The sequence below is a fragment of the Siniperca chuatsi genome, linkage group LG19 (genome assembly GCF_020085105.1).
Source record: "Siniperca chuatsi isolate FFG_IHB_CAS linkage group LG19, ASM2008510v1, whole genome shotgun sequence".
Lineage (NCBI taxonomy): Eukaryota > Metazoa > Chordata > Actinopteri > Centrarchiformes > Sinipercidae > Siniperca > Siniperca chuatsi.
The window spans coordinates 14788627-14810690 of NC_058060.1; the positions used below are offsets into that span (position 1 = coordinate 14788627).

Genomic DNA, 22064 nt, shown 5'->3' on the forward strand with positions numbered 1-22064 from the left:
TGAAGAAGTTAACAGTTAAAGAACAGTGGAGGCTGATTTCATTAGCTCTGTGAGAACAGGCTGTTCACTTCAATGAACACAGAAAACAAAATCCAGATTGTTGATTATGTTTTAAATTACCATGAAAAACAGCCACACAAACCTCCCCGGTTGGTTCTGCAGAAGAGTCCTCACAAAAAGAGTTTAATACAGAGCTTCTCCATAATTATACATAGTGTAGTGGTAATGTAGCTTGAAGAACTAGTTATTTATTCAGATTGCTTTCTTTTAATATTATAATCAGAGTAATACATGGACAGAAAATTGTCTGGACAAGTTGGCTTTTTTATTTCAAGCAGCAACTGATACTGACATTACATGCCTTCAAAGCATACTCTTCCACCATAGATTTATTTGTGCTGTACGTCAGGATAAATCCCAGTCTGCTCAGTTGTAAATTAAGACCTGGGTCAGTCTGCTGACCATTGATGGTGGTCCAGATCTCCCAGTAAGTACAGTGATGTCTGCTGCTATTCCTGGGTGGCCCTTGCAGTTTGAATGGGCCTGGTGTATAAAGCCTGCACAGTAAACATACATTAAGAAGATATTGGAGGTTTCATACTCCAGAGAGATGGTATTAATGTTATGAAACTTGATCTCTCTGATTCTCATTAACATGACATATGTGACTGACAGAGATATACGTAGTTTGAGCTAAATGATTATATATGAGCAGCAAAAAATTAACAATCATCTTTGGAATAATAATTAATGAGTCATATGGCTATAATCTGAAATATGATACTATACAAGTGAGATGAGGCATCAGTAATGGTCCCAGCATTTCATCTTTATAAGTTGTGACATACTGAGAGATTCACAGATACACGGGGGGCGGGGATGTCTTTGTGTGACATCTGTGGCAGTAATTGAAGTCTTCATCTCCCAAACTGTCTTGCCTTATTCCAGAACTCCTCGTGCCTTGATATTTTGCTGACATAACAAATGAAAGACTGGAGGACACATATGAACTATGAAAATATTGATAGTGTAAACAGAGTTAGCAGGCTGGTGATCTGTGGAAAAAGAACACATGGCAATAACACTCCCGACTCCTCTCCAACAAAGTGAAAATGGAATATGAAATGTGAAAATTGTAATTTCCCTTTTCTGACAGGAAAATATTGTTTATAATGATGTAACGATTATATCAAGGACCCACTGTGACTCGATTATGCCAGGTCTTCAAATTGTTCCACCTTTCAAAACCACATCCCTTTTGAAATACATGGGACATTAATTCACGTGCCATGTTTTACAGGATGGGGTTTTAAGTGATTATTCTTCTCACACATCCTTTCACAGGAATCCCCCTCAGTGAAATGAGACTAGACTCAGGCATTGAGGGGTGTACCATACCAGAAAACTCAGTAGGGTTCAAATGGAGAGATCAGACTGTGTTAGGCTGGAGGGTGTGGCCTTGGTGTGTGTGTCTCTAGAGCTGATGTCGCCTGTGTAACACTCCAGACAACCACAGTTTAACCAACATGTGCCCAGGCAAACACACAGGAGCAATGTAGTCATGGTCAGAACAGCACCACAGTATGTGTGAGACAAAGTTAGATGGCTCATGTATCTCGGAAAGACTGGATTGCACACAGTTATGAAAATTTGAATTTTAACTCCTCTTTTAGTGTTTGCGTGTCAAAATTCATAAGGATCTAAATACAAAAGGAAACACATAAGGTGAGATACATTAGGGTCAAAAACGTAATGGGGGCATGTGCACCAAATCATTTTAATTAACAGCATTCCTTGTATTCCCTCCACAACTTGCTATTTGAAATCCACTATATCTTAACAGTGAAATGCTTTAACATGGGTGTGCTGCCCTCACAATGTGAATATGTACTAGGCCTAGAAAAAGAGTCCATCAACAACAAAATGCATCTGTTTCTGACCTCCACATGGAAGTTCAATAGCATGCGATAGAGCAAACAAAAATAAATGTTATATTTCAGACTCTGAAGTAATATTTTCACATTTTATCATAGTTACAGTACAATGTCTATGAAATATCTGTGAAAAAAGTATACAATCCTTTTTTTTCCTTTCATTCATATGAATTATAAAAATAATTGTCTCTGTACACATATTCAAAATGTCCAGTGGTTTGCATAATAGTTTGATTGGATCAATGTCTCTGGTCGTCGTCACTATAAGCCTGTGAAAAATGAAAGACAAAAACATCAGTCTCCTAGAAACCAAAATCAAGACACATTTAACAGCTAATAAGAATAATAACTGGGGCAATTACTATGAAAGCCATTTAATATTTGAACATGTCATAGACAAACATGAGGTGGAAAATGAGGCCTGCCCAGTGTAGGTTCCAACGACTGTATTTCACAATAATTTCTGGGAGAGCAGTGATTGGGGTGACTTAAGCAGCGAGCTTTGAGTTTGGTTGCCGTGGCAATGCTCTGGCCTCTCTGATAGCCAAGCTGCAGCAGCCTGCTCTCAGATCTCCCTCCAGACTGGCACACTGACACTGGGAACTGTGGGCACCTCCAGAGCCACAAGAAGGAGAACCGCAGACAACCTCAAACCAGACAGACTTTCTCCTTCTCCCAAATGTTGACGCTGAGAGTTGACGCTGTCTGCTGCGTGTAAACTCAGAACCCAAGTGACTTAATGGAACTGGGCAACAGCGTTCCTGTCTCCACACATGGCCAGCCTCCACCAATCACATTTCAGAGCCACTGTGCCCTCCATTTAGCCTGTAACTGTAATTGAATGGACCATAAATGAAGGTGGAGGCTTCAGCAGTAAGTCACCCATTGGTAGTTATTTGGGTAACATGTTGTGGCTCTACAAATGAGGTCATTGACAGACATTGAGGCTCTCTAAACTTAAGGCAGTTGCTTGCAATAGCAAAATTGTTTCTGGTGACCCAAATGATACAGCACATTCTGAGAGTCTGTCTCTCTGGGTTTTAGGCTGTGAAGCTTCTAACTGTTCAGATTCTCACCTGAAAAGACAGATCTCTTATTGGCATCTCGTGCACCACCTGTGAAAAAAATTAGACAGAAAATGTGTCATGTTGACTCTTAAAGAATAGTATGGCATTTTGGGAAATATGCTTATTCGCTGTCTTGCTAAGAGTTATGAGAAGAGCTATACAACTCATACTGTATCTTTCTGTTAATCATGACGCTACAGCAGCTGTTTAGCTTATCTTAGTACAAAGACTGGAAACGGGTGAAACAGCTAGCCTACCAGCACTTTTTACAGATCAGTTTTTGTACAGAAACAACAAATGAGACATAACATGTTAATTTGTGAGCTTTAGAGGTGCTGGTAGGCGGATTTTGTATTTGTAGTAGTTGCTGTGGCTGTAGCTTCATATTTAACAGACTGTATTGAGAGTGGAATCGATCATCTTGTCAGATAACTCTCAGCAAGAAAGCGACTAAGCATAACAGTCTGCTGATTCTCTACTACGTCAGTTACACACTGTTTGATTTTCATCATATGTAACTGAAGCTAATCCAAAACATACTTTATTCGTAGTTTAAAAGACTGTGACTGGTGTATGCTCAAATGGTCAACATGTCCACCAGGTGAAACATTACTTATGCTTCTGCAATTAGTGATTGGCGATTATTGGTAGATTAATAACAGAAACTATCTTTAAACACTGTAAATATTCAATCCTTTATGCAATCTTGACAGGTGTATAATGCAACATAGGCCTACTGATTTATTTCCACTGTTCTATATTGAATTCATTAATGTGCTGAGTGAGATAGCCACAGCCATTAGGGACAGAGGGGTAGGGGTGAGAAAAAGGACAGACTTCTTTCATCTTGATTGTGGTATGTGTGGTTGTCTCATTGTGGAAGTTTATAGAATATCAGGAAATAGCTATGGACTTTTCCCCATTATTTAGCTCTCACCATACACTTGGCGCCAGCTCAGACACATCTGCTGTGATACTGGGAAGAGGGTGTCACTGCGCTAATGAAGTGAGCCACATATTCAAGGACACACATGCGCATTCAGGTACATGGACTCAAACACCCAGTGGACAAACTACTAAGCAAGCAGGTAGTAGAAGATTTCTCTGATTGTTACTTTGTAGATAATAATAATAATAAATAAAAAATCTTAGTGGTACAAATTGAGAGATCGGTTGCCAGTATGCAATTCAACTGTATTATTTCATAGGTCAAAAAATACCCCTGAAAAGACTGATAAACTGCTCTCTGAAAACTATTTTAATGTCTTACCCTGACTAATACAATCACTCACACATCTAATACACACACTTAAACATGCACACACACAAAGGCATACAAACCAGATTTCAGCGAACAGTCCTGTGGGCCCTCTCTCACGCCAGAAAGTGCTTTGTCACGTCTTGTGGCTGTTGGGTTTCTTTTTCTCTGTCAGTTTCTCTCTCCTTATGTGAGCCACCTCTAATTCAATGTGCGACTCACATCCTTTCTCAACATGTCATTACCATTGCCAAGGCTTAGAGCAGGCCCCCAGGGGCTATTAGGAAAATGTATCCATTTATTTTGCAAGATACACATTTGGCAAAACAACGACCCTCTAGAGGAACTTGTCAGAAGGGCTATATTTCCATGTGACAACCATTTGCCTGCTTGATCTTTTGTTTGACTGGAATTCCTGCGTCCTAACGTCAGTGAAAGCTGTCTTTTTGAGTTCCACATGCACTTGATTTTCAGTTTGAATAGCTTGTGCTGATGTTTTGTTTACTGAGAAAACAAGGCTAAGTTAATTTGAGAACATTTCTGAATTCATGGCATATATAATTTTTGGACTTAATCATATATTAACTTCAGATTCGTCATTTTTGCCCCAGTAGTGATGGGATCTAAACTTGGCAATGCCAGTCAGTCTGTTAGTCTGCCGGTTAGGCAGTTGGGCTGTCTGTCCGTCCAACATGTTGGTCCAGAGCAAAATATCTTAACAGCTACAAGTCAGATTACCATGACGTTTGTATGATAGGGTCAGAATGTTCTTCTTGACAAACACTCCAAAGACAAAAGGTATCTCAAAGAGACAATAGCTCAATTTCCATAGAATTAAGTGTGGACTTACATTGTCCCATGAGGATTAGTCGTTATGTTTTTGGTCACTTTGTGACCTTTTTACTAGGCCAACATTTCTATTTGTATTACCACTTGATACAGTATGGGTAGATTGCCATTATGAGCACATTCATGTTCCCCAGAGGATGAACCTTTAGCATTGTGGACTCCACTTTCAAGCTTTCCACTTTTGCCATCCCTAGGCAAAAAAAATCAATTTTGCAGACCATATATCTCATAATAACCTAATAATTAAAATCTCGCCATGAAATTTGCTGAGCACATTCTTGCTCCCAGGGAGAAAAAATCCCTATGGATTTTAATGAGCCTATGGATTTTTTTTTGTGCCATCATCAGGACAAATGTTACACTTGAATTTCCTCTACTGGTAAGACTAGAAATAGCAACATTTTCAGTGCGCTGTTTATTCTGTCCAACATCTTCGTACCCCACACAGCAGGCCTTAAAACTATCTGTTCTGCATAAAAATATGTAATGTTGACATAAGTTTGTTTTCATTTACTCCAGCTACAATATAAATTAATACAAACATCTCAGAGGATCACAGAACTTTCACCATATGTTCACCAATGTTAAGAGAGCATAAATTTGACAGTTGTTAGTGGACCTCGGTGAATTGAGAACTACAAGCCTCTGACAATTGGACCATATTGCCACATACATTCATGTGATTTATGTACCAGAACATTCAAGGAGGTCTGATCTAATTCTGTCCTGTTCAAACCCAGAGTAATACGCAGTACTGTATCCCAGCCAGACCACTACTATGACTGAATTTACGACTTTCAAGCAAGAACCGTTCATGTCTATCGACTGGATCTTGATAGAGATATATCTCTTACACGATGCCAGGAAAGAACATTTTATATGACAACGTTTCCCCCCTATGAAACCCCCCAGGATTTCACCCAACTGTGAAATGTGGAAATTTTCATGTGTCAGCCTATGTGCTCCATCTCAAAATTTTACAAGGAATATTTGCACATTAATCTCTACTTTTTAATAGATCTATAACCACTTTAATGCATTAGTTACTCAATGTGGTAAAGTGACATTACAGTCATGAAATGAGCCTCATGTCTTACAAAGAAAAAACTGTGGAAAGGTAAAAACATTAGAGCAATTTGTCAGATTTGTGAACTATGTATTCAACTGAGAGGCTTGAGAAACTCCCAGCAACTGAACTGAACTGTGAATGTTTGCTCTCTCCAATAAGGAGAACCTGAATGAGGAGATAAACAATCAAATGTAGGGTAAGAAACAAAAGAGGGAAGAGCGAGGTAGGTCACTTACTCTTATCCTGTTCAGGAGGCTCCAGGATGTCACTGTCTGTGTCACTGGGAATATGCCATGGCTGTCTGATGGCCTGTAACTGCTGGTAAAACTCATCCTGATATGGAAAAATAGAACAGAACAGAAATGATGGAAAACAATGACCCCATGAAAAGGAGCAACAGCTTAAAAAACTGAAATGTACAAAATTCCTTTCAACCAAAAATGTCAAAAACTGACACACACACACACACACGTAAGACATAACGGTACTAAAGTTGTTTCTTATATACTCAAAGTCCTCAGGGCAAAACTTTAATAGATACATTGCCCCATGCTACCTACAAAAGCCTTTTTTGTCTTCTTATTTTTCATTGCTAAAACGATGGAGCCCCAATATTTTAAATGACTACACAAGTAGTCAAGAAAGACAAGAAACAAGCATATACATCTTTTCATCCCTGTACTGTACATCCAGTATTTAAAAAGGGTTCAGGATTCCTTAACTCTCTAAACAGGCCTCCTTTAGGGGCTTTAGTCCTTCTATATGGAACCAGGTGGCCTCAATAAAAGCAGACTGGGTGCACTGGTGTTTTGAATAATCTCACTAGGTGTCAACTAGCATAACTGTCAAAGAGTATACAGACAGGACTGCAAAATTCCTGCCCACCATTAATAAAGCCTTCAAAAAGGTCTCATATTTAACAGCACCGCAGTTAAGTAAATCATGAAAGGAATATAAGAAAGAAATCCCATTGAAAGCTCTCCTTTTATGGCAGACTCATTTTTCCACAATGAAAAGACATACTACTGTATGGACCTCCATGACTCTCCACTAAACCCCACACGTTGTGTTTGTGAGGTTGTGCACATGTGTGATATTGTGTGTTCTGGTGCTCTCAGTCATAATCTTTCTGTGTAAAGGCTCTCATGTTCTACCACCAGCTTTACTTGGGCATTGAGCCTATTTGACACTCAGCACACAAGATCACTCTCACCATACTAAAACATTACAATAAAAGTAGGAGTGATTTTCAAGTCCATGACTCAAAGTTTATGACAATTTTCACTCTGTTTTACACATTGTGTTTGTACTTGATCTATTTCATTGTAATATTGCTAGATAAATCTTACATGTGAGGACTAGCAAAAATGTAATATGTAGAATTTGATGTCACACCAGGGCCATCACACTGTGTCAATTAAAGGAATACATCGACATTTTGTGAAATGTGCTTTATGGCCAAAAGGTAGATGAGAAGATCGATACCACTCTACATGTCTGTCCATTAAATATGAAGCTACAGCCAGGTGACTGTTATCTTAGCTTAGCATGTGACTGGAATCAGGGGAAACAGCTTGCCTGGCTCAAAAAAATATATACAAAGACCCAAGAAAAAATATGACTTTTTTTTGCCCAGCATAGTAACTTACTAGAGTCTTGTTGTCACTGTGAGGCTGCCAGGCGACTAGCAAAGACTCTGGGAAGTCACTTCTCCTCGCTAAGAAATAGTACAGGACATAACCCCCTGTGAAACCACAAATTGTCATTTTTACACTTTTTTTTTTTTTTTTACAAATTAAAAAAAACAGCATACAAATTTTGTGAGCTTTAGAGGTGCTGGCAGACTGATTTTGTTACCTTTGGACAGAGCCAGGTTAACTTTTTCCCTCTGCTCCCAGTGTTTATGCTAACATAATCTAACCGTCTTCTGGCTGTAGCTTCATATTTAATGGACAGACATGGCAGTGGGACAAATTAATATTTACAGTTTCTCTTTTGTTGGTTTCTTTGGTATAAATATGATAAGGCCCTAGTTATCTCTGTGTTGGATATAATTGACTTTGTGAAGGCAATGCTGCCACAATTCAACTTTGCTTCCTCCTCATTGATTATGTTCCTATATTAGGACACCTTGTCATGCATTATTGTTTATATGACCTCTGAACAGTGTGCAACACAGGTGTTTTTGATGATGAAAGGTATCTCTCAGTTTATGGTCTTACCTCAGATAGATAGGCCCGTAGGCTGGCACCAAGGCTGTCTGTAGTGCTTAGTCCAGGAGGGGTGAGCAGCGGTCGGGGATGTGTGGGCTGACATGTGGGTGTCACAGGGCGGCTCCGTGACCTCCTGAAGGTCACCTCTTTATGAGATCCAGGGTTAAAGGTGGAGCGTGTCAGTAAACTATTTGGGGTCAGGGGCCTGCTGGGCGTTCTGGGGGTTTGAGTCCTGCTCCCAGGGTTGCTGGGAGATTGAGTCCGACTCATGACCAGGGAGGTTGGCTTGGGGCTGAGCAAGGGGAGGCCCACACCACAGGGCTTGCCTGAGAGGCTGCCAGCTGGAGACTGGGGTCTGGAGACCAGGCTGGGGAGAGGAAGTGTATCGGGTAGTGTTCTGTGGCGCAGAGGGGTGTGGAGCAGACTACTGTGCGGATTATTGGAGCTGCGAGTGGTCATTTTCCCTACTTCTGCCAGCTTGGCCAGGTCCTTTTCAACCTCTGGAGGGAAAAAAGGGGAGATAATCCAAGTCAACATCCAGATTTCAGAGTCAACACATACAGTAACTGAGGGAGTGAGCTGGTATAGTTTCCTCATTTAAATCCTTTTTCCCCTACATATTTAAATGAGAATGTTTGAAAACATGAAAACAGTTTTTATATGTGTACGACTGTAACACAATGATGCCAATGCAAATCCCAGATAACTCTGGTAAATGGACTAAGAGATTCCAAGATAAAGTCAGGCCTTTTTATTACATACTCAGAGGCTATGCTATGAAGTTAGTATATGTCCTACAAGACTGATGATTTACAAACTTAACTAAGTATTAAAGTGGGCGAGACTGCTTGGTTTAATCCTTCTTCTGGGCAATGATGACAATATTTATAGACCCTGTAAATTGTGGTGAATCCAGCTTCCTCTGTCAGAAAAGGTTCCAAGTTGATATACAGTAAGCACACCGATGAAAAAAAAAAAAAGTCCTTTTCCTGACAAAAACACATTTGTTTGCCTCACTGGTAGTCTCAAAAACATTTCTGTTTGTGAAAGAAGTGACTCTGCCAACTTCTGCGATCAACACCATAATATTTTCCGTGTTTTATGCTTTTGTTCAAAATCTTGGCAATCGGGATTCAACAAACCAGTCTGGGAGTTATCGTTTGAGAGGGATAATTTCAGGAATGATTCATCAGAAGCGAGTATTTCTGGAAAACTGTATATGTGTGACGCTAAATAAATAACAAAAGGAAGCATGACAAGTATTTCACAAACCTTGACTTCCTTGTTTTTGAGCAAATGGTGCTCTCCTCCTGTAAAAACAACATTTTTCCACGCAAAAATGTGAAGCATATGCTCCTATTCACTGACAAATATCCATTTAGTCGAAAACGTCTGCAATACTCTTCTAAATTCAGCTTTGGGACATTACTTAGTTGGCCTGAAATCTATTCCAGACTGTTTTGTATACAATCCTTTGGGAATCAAATACATTTAATTCTCTGACATGCATAATTAAATAGCTGTTTCTGTGCTTAATCAGCTCTGATTGTGTGGAGGTCAACCTTTACAGTGAGATAAAATGCAGAGCACATACTGCTTAGTGCCTTGCCCTTGTGCTCAATAATCTGCATGCGTACTGCATGACATTGTGTCTGTGTTGCTTTAACCCTAATACATTCTACACATGTTACTTCTCTAAATAATAAGAAGGAAAACTAAAGATACAGGTTATAGCTTGGCCTTTCTTGGCCTCACTCTGACTGAAAGTTGGAAGATAATCAACTTTGTGGGGTGTTCAGGGAATATCATGACATCATCTTGTGGCAATGGCAGGACTGCAGTATGTCACATTACAAACCTTTGTTATTAGGTTGATTGTCTGCATGAACAGCTACATGCTGACCATATGACCTGCTGGGGTGAAAGTGCCTCTGGATGGCAGTGAAATACTTAGTATATACACAGAAGAAAAAAAGTTATGATTTCCCAGTCAAAGCCCTTAACCACCCACACCACGACTGATGTTATCATTATATCATAAACAGGATATGTTCATTAGTAATCTGTTCCCATAAAGTTGATATTTTCATCTCAGGTTATTTACCAGTATAATGACAAACACCACATGTTTTTGTCGTGAAAATCTTTCTCCCTTCCGTAAATGGTTGCTCCACTCATGATTTTATTGTAAACCAGATGCTTCCCTCAACTTCCTGGCATTAATGAGTAGCCTATCACAAGCAGCTTTATTTTTAAATTCTGTGCAGTTGACTGTGTTGAACACAGAAATACTATGAGCCATCCCACAGACACTGATATAAAATGAAGGCTTGTGGAGATCAAAGAGGTAGCATCAAAATCCATATGGTATAAACCTTTGATAAGTTTTGATCCATTTTTCAGTAATAAGAACTGGGAAATGAGGCAGAGAAAGACAGAGAGAAGCAGACAAAAAGAAATAGAAACAGATCTAATCTATTAAAGTCTTTGATCAAGCAGCAGTTACCCGTGGTGAGAGAGTACAGGGCCGCAGCACGCTATGCAGCCATTCAGAACTCATGCAAACTTTATTAGGTCCCTTCCCTGAAAATAAACAATAGTGCTAATCACATATCGCTTGTCTGGATTTCATCTGCTGGCTTACAACAATACAACATACTGCTTGAAGAAATTAAAATACTAGCCATTGTCTTTGGATAGATACATTATAAAAGTATAAATATGGGCAGGAGTACACATTCCTAATATGGTGTAATTAAGACTGCGTATTGAACCTCAGTACTTTTTGAGTACAGACCAAAAATGTATCTGTAGCATTAAGTAGCAAAAATTGCCTTGTTTACTTATACTTTGATCAGATATTTCTGGCTCTAAATCAGGAAACTTTTCTAACTCTTGACTATAATTTATTTGAGCAAAAGTCTTGAACACTTTGCAGTTTTGTAAAATGGAAAATGGGGTTAAAATGTGTTCATATTCTCAAATCTAATGTGTTGTATCAGCAATGATATAGAACATTTTAACACAATACCCATCCCTAGGTGAAACTGCATTCAAATTAAACTGTATCTAATAACATCATTCAATAAAACATTTAGCAGTTAATTGAGCAGTGATTTATTTGTAAATTATGAAAAAAGATTTAGGTTCATTTTATCACAAAAGGCAGACTAGGGGTAATTTTACAACCACATAATTGGGCTAACAATATAAAATAAAAAGTGAGGCTCTGGCTCCCAACATGGAACGTATTAACAGCTAATAAAGGCTTGAAAGAGTTGAATTAGCTTGTTGAACAGCTTCACTGAATTGCCTGGTGGGAGCCCTTGGCCTGAATATTCAATAACTCAGCGTAAAACAACTAGAAATCAATGCCATCTGAGGACCTCTGGGGCAAAACTGAGTGTGTTGTTAATACAAATAGTCCTATTATAGAGCCTCCTTAGCACCAGTGTGCTGTTTTGTTCTTTAGGCACTGAGAGAACCAGTGTGTGCAGTGCCAATGTGCCGATAAGCTGAGAAGATCGGAGCAGCTGGGACCACTGTAGGATGACAGTAATAGGTTCACTGAGCCGGACCAATATGCTTCATATAAGTCTGGTATGTGAAGGCGCATACAAGGTCGTTACACACAGTGACGCTGTCAAACAGAGTGGGAGGACATGCATAAACAAACAAGTGGGTGACACATGATGGTAAATGGCGACATTCCTTCTGGCCTCCACTCTTGGCTTTCATCTAATTCATAAGTGGATACACACTTGATCATCGTGACAACAAAAGGAGTCTGAGTCACCCAGACGTCACATATATCAAAGATGAGCCTTGAACTACATTAGGAGTAAAGGATTTCCAAAATACCACACCAATTCCATTTTGTCAGACAAAATCTCCAGCACAGTTCAGCTTCGATCATTTCCAAATGACTCAGCAGAGCTCGAGTTATTGATCGAACCTGTCCAAGCTGGAGTGGAGATGAATTCCTGGCATGTGGAAATTATTTTAATTCGGTTTTCTATTTTGTCATTTTAGCAGGAAGATCAGTTTTTAATTAACCAAGAAAATTCTTTGGCCAAAAGCAGTGCATTCTTTAGCTGGATTCCCCCCCTCGCACTCCTCATAAGTGCTCTCTAAACCCCTTTCTATTTCATAAGTCTCTGTAGTTCAAAGTGTGTGTGTGTGTGTGTGTGTGTGTGTGTGTGTGTGTGTGTGTGTGTGTGTGTAAGTGTAAATGTTTGCACAGTGTAGACTAGGTATTTGATCTGACTTACCCATACTATTCATCATTAAAGCCACTAATAAATACAGAGACAAACTTATATATGCACAAAGGCACACCACACAGAACTGCCTACCAGCAAGCTGTTTGCCCATGTTCTCCAGCTCTTTAGAAAAGAGGGAGTCACCCAGTAGCAGGCCTGTCTGCCCGACAGAGCTCCCACCTCTCACAGCCTTCAGATCAGCCTCCCAGACAGCCTGACGCTAGTTAGCGAGGGGAACAGAAAAGAGAGAAAGTCACATTAGACGAAAGACCCTTCAATTAACTCTTTATATAATTTTTAGCTATTGCTGGAAATATCTGAGCCATATCTGCAGGAAAAAAGGGGCAATTATTATTTTATGGGCTTTAGAAAAACACAAGAAACCACAGCAAGTGCAGATGAAAGCGTAGAGCATGCAGTGCACTGTTAGTGAATGCAGGATGCTAGACTATCAGTAGCGGTTCAGGAAATTTTTGTATAACTATCAGTAAATCTATAGGAGCTTGTATGCACACTAGTCTGTTGGCAAAGAGCCTGACAGCAGCAAATCTTACACCAGCAGTTAAGGAACAATAAATCAGCCATTTCGGAAAGAGTTCAAGAGCACCAGATATTGGTATTACACAAAAATAAAGATGATCATATTCCAAAGCATAGGAAAGAAAATAAATTCTAAAAAGGCAGATTGGATCACTTATAGGTGCTGCTTTGGTCTTTTTTGTTCCTACCTCTTCCTGGCTAAGTGTATGATTTGGAAAGGGACCTGTTAGACAGACTCAGGTTGCCAAGTCTTGTAATGGCAGCATGCCTAATCCTCCAATTTATTCCTTTGATGGGACACAAGTGGCCAGATGATCCGTTGAGCCAGTGGACCAAGCACACACTAGCTTCAAGCACAGGTGAGAAATAAAATCTGTCAGCCATAATTCCACCTCCTGTAAGTTTGGTTTACACTAGATAAGTTATGATACCTCTGATGCCAGCACTTACATCATTTGATGTGCAAAGCACTTAATGAGAGACAGAGTTGACTTGACAGAGTGTTGACACAGAGTAAGGCTCTGGGAGATATATATACAGTGCAGTATTCCAACAACATTTAAAGACAAACCTGGGATATAGCAGTCTACTCATTTTTTGGTTTTCAGGATTCAAAGTGGACTCCCAAAAAATGAAAAACAAGTGAAGCTGCTATCCTCAGATAAATGACAGAACATGATTCCAAGGGTCTATGGCATTGATCTTTGTGCCTGTCAGATACATGAGGCATTCTATGGCAGCAGAACCACAAAACCACCACAAGCCAATCCTTAATTACAGACCTTATAAAGTAGTAAGGCGGGTTGAACATTACAACTGAATCCCCTCCCCAACTTTATTTCTCTCTCTTTGGTGGTATCCCCCCAAATCCAACAGCATGACATCAGTGTGTCCTTCTCTCTCTCTGGGTCTTCTCAGCTCTGGCAAACAAGGCCACCAACAGATTCTTAGTTTAAGTTGCCCAAATGCTTTCTCATAAGCTTTATTATCTTTTGGAAATCCATGTCAAGGTTTCACCTTGGTTATATTAAAACTCAACTGTGCAAAATGTTAGCGTGGTGCATTAAGAAAGCCCAGTCTTGTTTCATAAGACCAGTTGATATATGGAGATTTACTCTAATCAGAAATGTCCACAGCTTGACATTTGTATTGCTCCTGCCCTCAAGCTCCTCTGTCGAAAGGAAAGACTATACTGTAATCAGGACCATATCTCCTGGAGACTAATGCTGGTGGTACTGTACAGTCCCATGGACGGGCAAACAAACAGGATGTACCGAGTCTGCAAGCAATTCACCTCCCTAGATAACATCAATAAATAAACAGACATTACAATCAAAACATGACGGTTGTTTCATCAAGTTTGGTGAAGGCATACATATTTACAAAGTCACCTGGAAGATGTCAACTTGTACAGTGCATCATAATAGTGCATATTAAAAATTCATGTACAAAACAGCAAGGCTCTACATGGTAGATAGGGGCAAAAACAACAATACAAGAAATGGACTTGATTAGACACACAATGAAGTGATGAAAAGTGATTTCCCTTCCCAATTGTTTAAAGCAGCTATTGTCCTTATCAGCAACAATGTATGACATGAGCGCAAACGACTCTTTTCCTTTGTTTGGATGCTTAGATTGGATGCTTTAATCTGCACAGACAAAGAGATGAGAAGGAATGCCTTTTCATCTACAAAATAAAGAGTGGCTAGGATTTTGCAATGACTTATGAATATATTAATGTCAGTGGCGCAAAACCCAAGTTGTATAATCTCCCTCCCAGTATGACAAAACTAAAAGACCTAAAAGAGAACAGGGGAAAACCCCTCTGGTGATGCTTCTGCCCAACTAACAAACAAGGGTCTCCGTTCTTGCCAAATTCATTCCATGTTGAGAGTAAGACAGAAAGAGAGAGGATGGAAGTCTAGAGTTAAATATTTTATAGTCTGCATGTGTGCAGCTATACATGTGTGGTCAGCAGTAATAATCACCACAATCTGGGGTTTGGTCCAACATTACCCTCCGCACAACAAGAACCGTTCGGGATGTGTGCATGCAGTCACAGACCTCAAACGTGGTTGGAGGTTTGAGCCTACTGCTGGCTTTGCAAAGCACAACTGATGGACTCTCTTGTTGTGGTCAGGCAAAGTAGCATAGGGACTAATGCACACACACACAAATCAAAAAAATAAAAATAAAAACACACCCACCCACAGGGCCATGTGTACAACAACACAGACACACAGGTGAGCAGCATACATTTCTGATTTCTTTTTTTTTAACTTGGCAAATTGACAAATTGGGGCTATTTGTTCCTTTGGGTGATAAGCTTTTCTACTAGGAGTGTTTCTACGTTTTAGTTTTTCTAAAACACAAATGGTACAGCTGCTGCTTAAGCTTCACCATACACCTTTTTTTTGTCTATATATGGTCAATGTTTTCAGTCCTTATTCCATTGCAGCAGCCATCTTACCAATAGCTTTTGTCTCTTAAAAAGGGTAAGCTTTTTCTTTTGGTAGTATGACTCATCTAATACTGAAGCACCTCCTCTAACAATGAGGAAGATTAAAACAGAATGAGACGTGCACTTTTAGGAATTTTGTATGACTGCCACTTCAGCTTTGCAAAGCCAGACTATATCTCATGAGCTCAGTTTACGCTCCATTATGTAAATCTCGAATCCATCCAAAACGAACGTGAAAACCAGACGCAAAGACCAATGGCAGCACAGAAAGTGCTGCTTTTATCAAATCAGGTGAAGGATGAGTTCATGTCTGAGTGAAGAGGAGAACATCCTGGCAGATGGGAGCTTGCCGGCATAAGGATTTGATCTGCACGTGTGCAATAGAGAAAACTGAGTATAGCACTGGGTTATTTTTATTCTAACCAAAACAACAAAGTTTTTTATTTTATTTTACTGCTTACCAACCCTTCAAACATGCAGGGAGAGATTATTTTCTTTTTTAAAATATGTTCAAATGCAAGGTAGCATACGGCAAACAAGCATTACGTATATATTCCCGGACTCTAGGAACAAAGCGATTGATTAACAGAAGTGCAAAGGCAAAAAGAAAAAACCCAAACATACACATTTCATTGTCTATCTTTCCTGTCAAAATCAAATCCTCAAATGGGTTGATCCACTAAATTTAACTGTAAGAAACAAGAGATACTGTATGTTTTCCAAATAACTGATTTTGTTGTTGCCCCTGCTACAGTAGCTTGCATAGCCATGGGAGGCTATGGGATACGAGGAGTAAACTTTTAATGAGCTCCTGTTGTTTTGGCTCACAGCAGAATCACCTAATGGATTTTATGGACTGTATACAGGACTCACAGGCTCACCGGCCCAACCACTGAGTTAGCACAGCCAAAAGCAAACAGGATATTGACAATAACAGTTAGACTTTTATTCAAGAATTACAAAGAGAGGTTGTAGAACACTATCCTTCGGTTAGTAAAGAACAACCAACAGAGAAAATTAAGTGTTGTGCCAATAGGAATGCAAAGGGGTGAAAACTAGTAAAGGGCAAATGAGAGGATTCCTTGCAGGAAATCATAATGTTCGATTAGTGAGTGTCTAATAGCAGCTTGATTGGAATTATAATCTTGAAGATAAACAAAGGCTAGTCTGATGCTAGTCTGCATCAACAAATTGCATTACCGAACAATGTTGTCACCGACCAAAAGCCTAACTAGTTGCTATATTTCGCAGAAGACTATTTGTTTTTGTTTGTGTGACATCATGCAGTTAATTTTGCTAAATTTAAAAAGGATTTTAAATATGATTCTGTTGTGATGGTTTCTGTACATATAAGAGCAGTCTTATCTGGTCTGTTCACACAAGGAGGAACAGGCAAATGTACACTGTGGATGCATGCTATGAAACAGTGATGTTTGTACAGCATTAGTGCCAAATAGTGCATTTACATGTTTATTAATATTCTGAATATGAGTATACATTAAAATAGTGTAAAGTTCTCTAACCTTCTCACTGAATTCATTGTTGGGGTTTACTTTAATATTGTACAAAATATACCTATAGGTCCATTGAAATAGTCATGCTGTTCACTAAAACCAAAAGCAGGACATCATCTTTTCATACCAGAATACACTGGTTAAAGCTGACATCACCCAGCTTCCATTTTCAAATGTTTTTTTCATATTTATGATATAGGCTTATACATGTTGTTGTAAATGTAAAGTGAACCATTAACACACTCAGTACGATGTAAATGGAATTACGGCAAGCATTTGTACATATACTATTGCTCCATGCCTCTCCAACAATGCTTAGCCTCTGAGGAAGCTACAATATACATTACTAGCTTTTAGTTATGACATTTCTGTAGCACTCAATAAAGGTGGGCTATAGTTCAGGTTTAGGCGCATGTTGGCCCATGTAGTAGAGCGATTAGTGGGCACAGAATAATTGAAATGTACCACAACCTACAACTTCTGTTAGGTTAAAATTAAATAAAATTGTTGCAATTGCATGTGATAACAAGAATTCCAACACAACACTAACTGTCTTAAAAAAAAATAAATATAAAAAATTTCACACTGAAAAGAAACTGAATAATTTTACCAGCACACACAGCTCACTTGTTGTATTCTAACAATAATTTAGGGCATATAGCACACAGATGACACATTAAGGAAAACTACTAACATGGAAAATCTGGAAATCCTAAACAAACCTTTGGCGGAATAAAACTGCACTAGAGCTATGCTCTTAAATCACACAGATTTGCTCAGAGGATAACCATGCATGCATAACTGTGGAGGTGTGAGGAGCAGACTGGTGCCAAATATAAAAAGCCATACAGTGTATCGGCTGAAATTCTGCCAAAATTCCCCTGGAAACAAAAATAAAACATCACAACGACTCTGCCTTATATCATACACATGGCATTGCATCACACTAATTATCTTAGTTCTACCATACAAATGAACAGTTTCCCCTGGCAGATTTTATGATGTAACACCCATACAACTCAGAGCTAAATTTGATTAAAACATATCACTTAACACTTAAAGGAAACTATAGAAGAATGTCTTTATGGGGCAATTATCACCTAAAGGAGCTGGTAGAGGCAGGGGGCCTGTCGGACTAATAATGATAATCATTAATAGTGTTTACTTTCCAACATCACCAGCTTTTTACTGCCCAAACCAGGGCAATATACATTGCAAGGCATACTTCATTTAACGACAGCCATGCATGATGAAATGTGCTAATAATTAAAAAAGACGACAACATTTCAAACCTAGAAAAAGTTACATGCACCCTTCTAATAACCAGTGCAACAAGTGAAGAAACAATTGGACACTTTTCCACCAATGCAAAAAACACTTGTGTTCTCCAAAATATATGTACCCAAGCAAGTACTGCAGCAGGAGGTATATTAAATAATAAATTCATTTTAAAAAAAGGAAACACAGTGGCAATAGAGAGTTCTTTCTCATACTGTATGACTTTAACCATTGTGTTTTTTCCAAATAAGCTCATAAAAGCATTACATTTTTTTCCATACTGTTTAGTGATTGTGGCCCACAAGCCCCTGAAGGACCAGTTAACCTAACAAGCTATTACAAATTGCATTTGCCTTTCAAAAACCAAACCTAAGCAATTAAACACAAAACAACCACATTAGCTATAGTAGATGACAGGAGATGTTTGCACTTGCAGTTTCCATATGGGACACATTAGTACCTTGCTCTTAAGTGTGCCAGACAGGGCTTAACCTATGGAGATGTGGTGTAAGGGGAGAGATGGAGCGCTCAGTCCCCAGGTATAAGCAGCTGCCAAATAAAAGCTCTTTGTGGTTGTGAAGGTCAGTGGTGAAGAGGACATCAGATTTAGCTGGAAGCTAAATTAACCAGTTTAAATCTCTGAGTATGTGGTAATAAAATTGACACTGTCTATCATCTGATCAAGACTTAGCTTTTTACTTGAAACATTTGAGAAAATGAGTGTAAGAATGGCAATTTGATGTTCTAAGGTGCACAGTTTCTCTAATTTCTGGATAGTGCTTAGTGTATTTGGCCTAATCCGTCAGACTTCCGACTACAGGCTTTGATTCAACGGGGCCTTCAGTCTCTAAAAGTCTGCTCCCAGTTAGTCTGGAGCCTCTCTGCATCTGCTCCACACACGGAGCAATGCCTTGGCTCCAAACCCCTTTCTTTCTTTCTTTAAAAAACACCATAAAAAGCCTTGTCTAACACTTAGACTGGGCAATTATGACAAAAAGGTATTGGCTTTTTGGGGGGTAATTATACAAAAGGTACCGCTGTTTTCGCTGACCGCTTTATTAACAGCATGTGAGTGTTTGAGTCTAGTGTGTACCACATTACGCCTCTATAGATTTCTTCCCCCGAAACATGTGAGGTTATCACATAATGCTCCTATTGAACAAAACTGTGTGTACTCCTATAACCCATAAATATTTAGGTCTATTGTATAAAACTTCTAAATCAGCCTCAATTGTCATTGTGTCACAAGATATTCTTTTCATTTATAACTTTGAGATCGCACACAAGTGCCCTGAGAGGCAAGCAAAGTGATATAGGGAGATTTCTAATTGGGGTATCACTTGCAGCACTATCAACTGTTGTGTAAGCTGAAATGCCCAAAGATGGATCAGTTTTGCTTGGGTCTTGTCCTTTTAACAAGAGGCTTGAGGTGGTTTTGGCTCACTCTCGGACAATAGAGGGCGACATGGTAATTGATGGCTGTAAAGTGATCTTAATTGTTTGATGATGGATGCAGATAGGACACTTACAGAGGCTGACACTTGAGACAGGGCCTCGCATTCCTGCAAACGTCCCGCCATTGTGTCCACCCCGGGCAATGGAGCTGCTCCAGACAACACACACAAAACAGGAAATAAGAAGGACAGAGCCGAGCGTGAGACCACAAGAATGTAAAAGGAGGTAAAAAAAAACAAAACAACAACTTTGAATTTGAGCTGTGTTGTGCAACTTACAGGAGATGTCAGGTACAGCTTGTTCAGATATGTGAGGCCTGTGCTCCTCTTCAGATCTGGTGTCTGATAGACTGTCCCCCTGCAACCTAGAGACAACACGTAACACATATACACTACTGTAAACAATTGCGGTCGAGTGCGTTTAAATAATCTCTGACATCAGCATTTTTCAGCCACAATCCTACAATGCATCTTTGGAAATGTAATGCCAGATAACAAGAAGACAAGCAAGTCTATCAGTCTGAGGTGATGAGACAAAGAGGAAGTGTTTAGTGAGTTTATGATCTTCTTCTGCGAAATCTGCGATGGGACCAAGAAAAGAAAGAAGAACACGGGGGTCCGTTTTGGGCCACAAATCTCTTCATTGCAGCTTCTCATCCCGCTGAAAATAAATCTGAAAAAGTCCTTAGTATGTTGACATGAAAACACAGTAATTCACAGACATATTGTGCATGGATAAAATTGTACACAGCTCACTTGTTTTAGATGCAACTTCACTCTGCTTACTGAAATAGCAAAACTGGCACACAGATTCTGTTTCCCTTTAAAGCATTCGGTTACTGTTCGTTATCATAATGCGTTCCAAGCCCCTATGGCTTTTTTTCCAAAGATATCTGTTTGGACTGAAATGGAAGCGGGTCTGAGAGATTTGGCTGTCTCCTTAAGGTACTAAAAGATTTCAGTTTCCCTGAGATAGGAAAGTGTACTGTGGGTGAAAGACAAATAGCGATTGAAATGCCTTTTCAGTGGGAAGATAAACATGTTACATGTGGCTTTTCACTGTATTTATACTCTTCTGCAAACTAATTCGCACATTCTAACATCAGTACGGAATTAAAGAGCATTTATTTTTCTAAAGCATAGTTTTAAACGACTGTAAATCATACCACATTTTAACTGTAATTACACACTACTTTAGCTCCAAATGCTTTCACTGCATGCTATTTCCATGTCATCGGCGCAACCATTAGCTGGAGACAAAGGAAAGCAATCCATACGCTTTTATGGCGCAGCTGCATTCCGTCACAGCCGCAGGGCCTCTTGGTTTCTACCTCTACCATGAGGGTAAAAGCAGAACGCTGCTTTTTAAAGTGTGTTCTATTTCTTTCCTTCTTTATACATCCTTCTCTTTGTCTCTTGCTCTCTTTAATGGTCTTTATAAGACCATTAAAAAGTACCCAAGATGACTATCACAAGGCCTTCCCATTCTCTGAACAAAAGCTGCTCATAGCCGCAAGTCCTGACTACCATTCCCTCAGTACATTCCTGATATGAAAGCAATTCATTTAATGAGAACTACAAGCCCAAAAGAGGTTTGTGGAGATCTATCCATTTCCTTGGGCCTTGGACTGCCAACTCCTCGAGACTGTGCCCAAGATCTGGGATGCGTTTGCACACAGGAGGGTTGTGGCAGGAGGACATAGCCATTAAAAGAACTGATCGGGTGCATGAAGTAGGTGGATGAAATGTTGGTGTGACCACAGCTATAGCCCGAGAGACAGAGACATGCCCACAACACACAGGCCACACGGCACTTTACACTTCAACCAACCAGTAGAGAGCCAGAGGAAGCAGCGTATTTCCAGACCTGCCACTGCTGGTTAGGAGCCACACAGGCTGATGGGACTGTTTGGTGGTGTGGACAGTGTCAGGACAGAAGGAAAGGAAAAGGACAATGGCCGAGGAAGGTGTCTGAAGGCTGGGAAAAGTTATAGTTTGAGGTCAGCCAGTTCAAAAAGAAAAGTGATACTACCATGCAAGGCTTACTTATAATACATTTAAACTCTATGCAATAAAGATAATATAGACATATTACAATGGACAGTAATATACATAATATCTCAAATAATACACTATGAAATCTTTTTAAAACAAATGTTTTC

The 22064-nt window shown here is 39.5% G+C and overlaps 1 protein-coding gene across 1 annotated transcript in view; it reads right to left on the reverse strand.

Moving 5' to 3' along the window:
* Nucleotides 1-303: 303 nt before the first annotated feature.
* Nucleotides 304-22064, reverse strand: part of lg19h8orf34 (linkage group 19 C8orf34 homolog) — a 58370-nt gene continuing 36609 nt past the window's right edge. The window contains exons 9-15 of the mRNA XM_044177290.1: nt 20182-20267; nt 19978-20051; nt 12746-12872; nt 8400-8890; nt 6414-6510; nt 3011-3049; nt 304-2203 (exon numbers count right to left, since the gene is read on the reverse strand). Of these exons, the coding sequence (XP_044033225.1) occupies nt 2196-2203; nt 3011-3049; nt 6414-6510; nt 8400-8890; nt 12746-12872; nt 19978-20051; nt 20182-20267 (922 nt within the window). The 3' untranslated portion in view covers nt 304-2195. The remainder of the gene's footprint in view (nt 2204-3010; nt 3050-6413; nt 6511-8399; nt 8891-12745; nt 12873-19977; nt 20052-20181; nt 20268-22064) is intronic.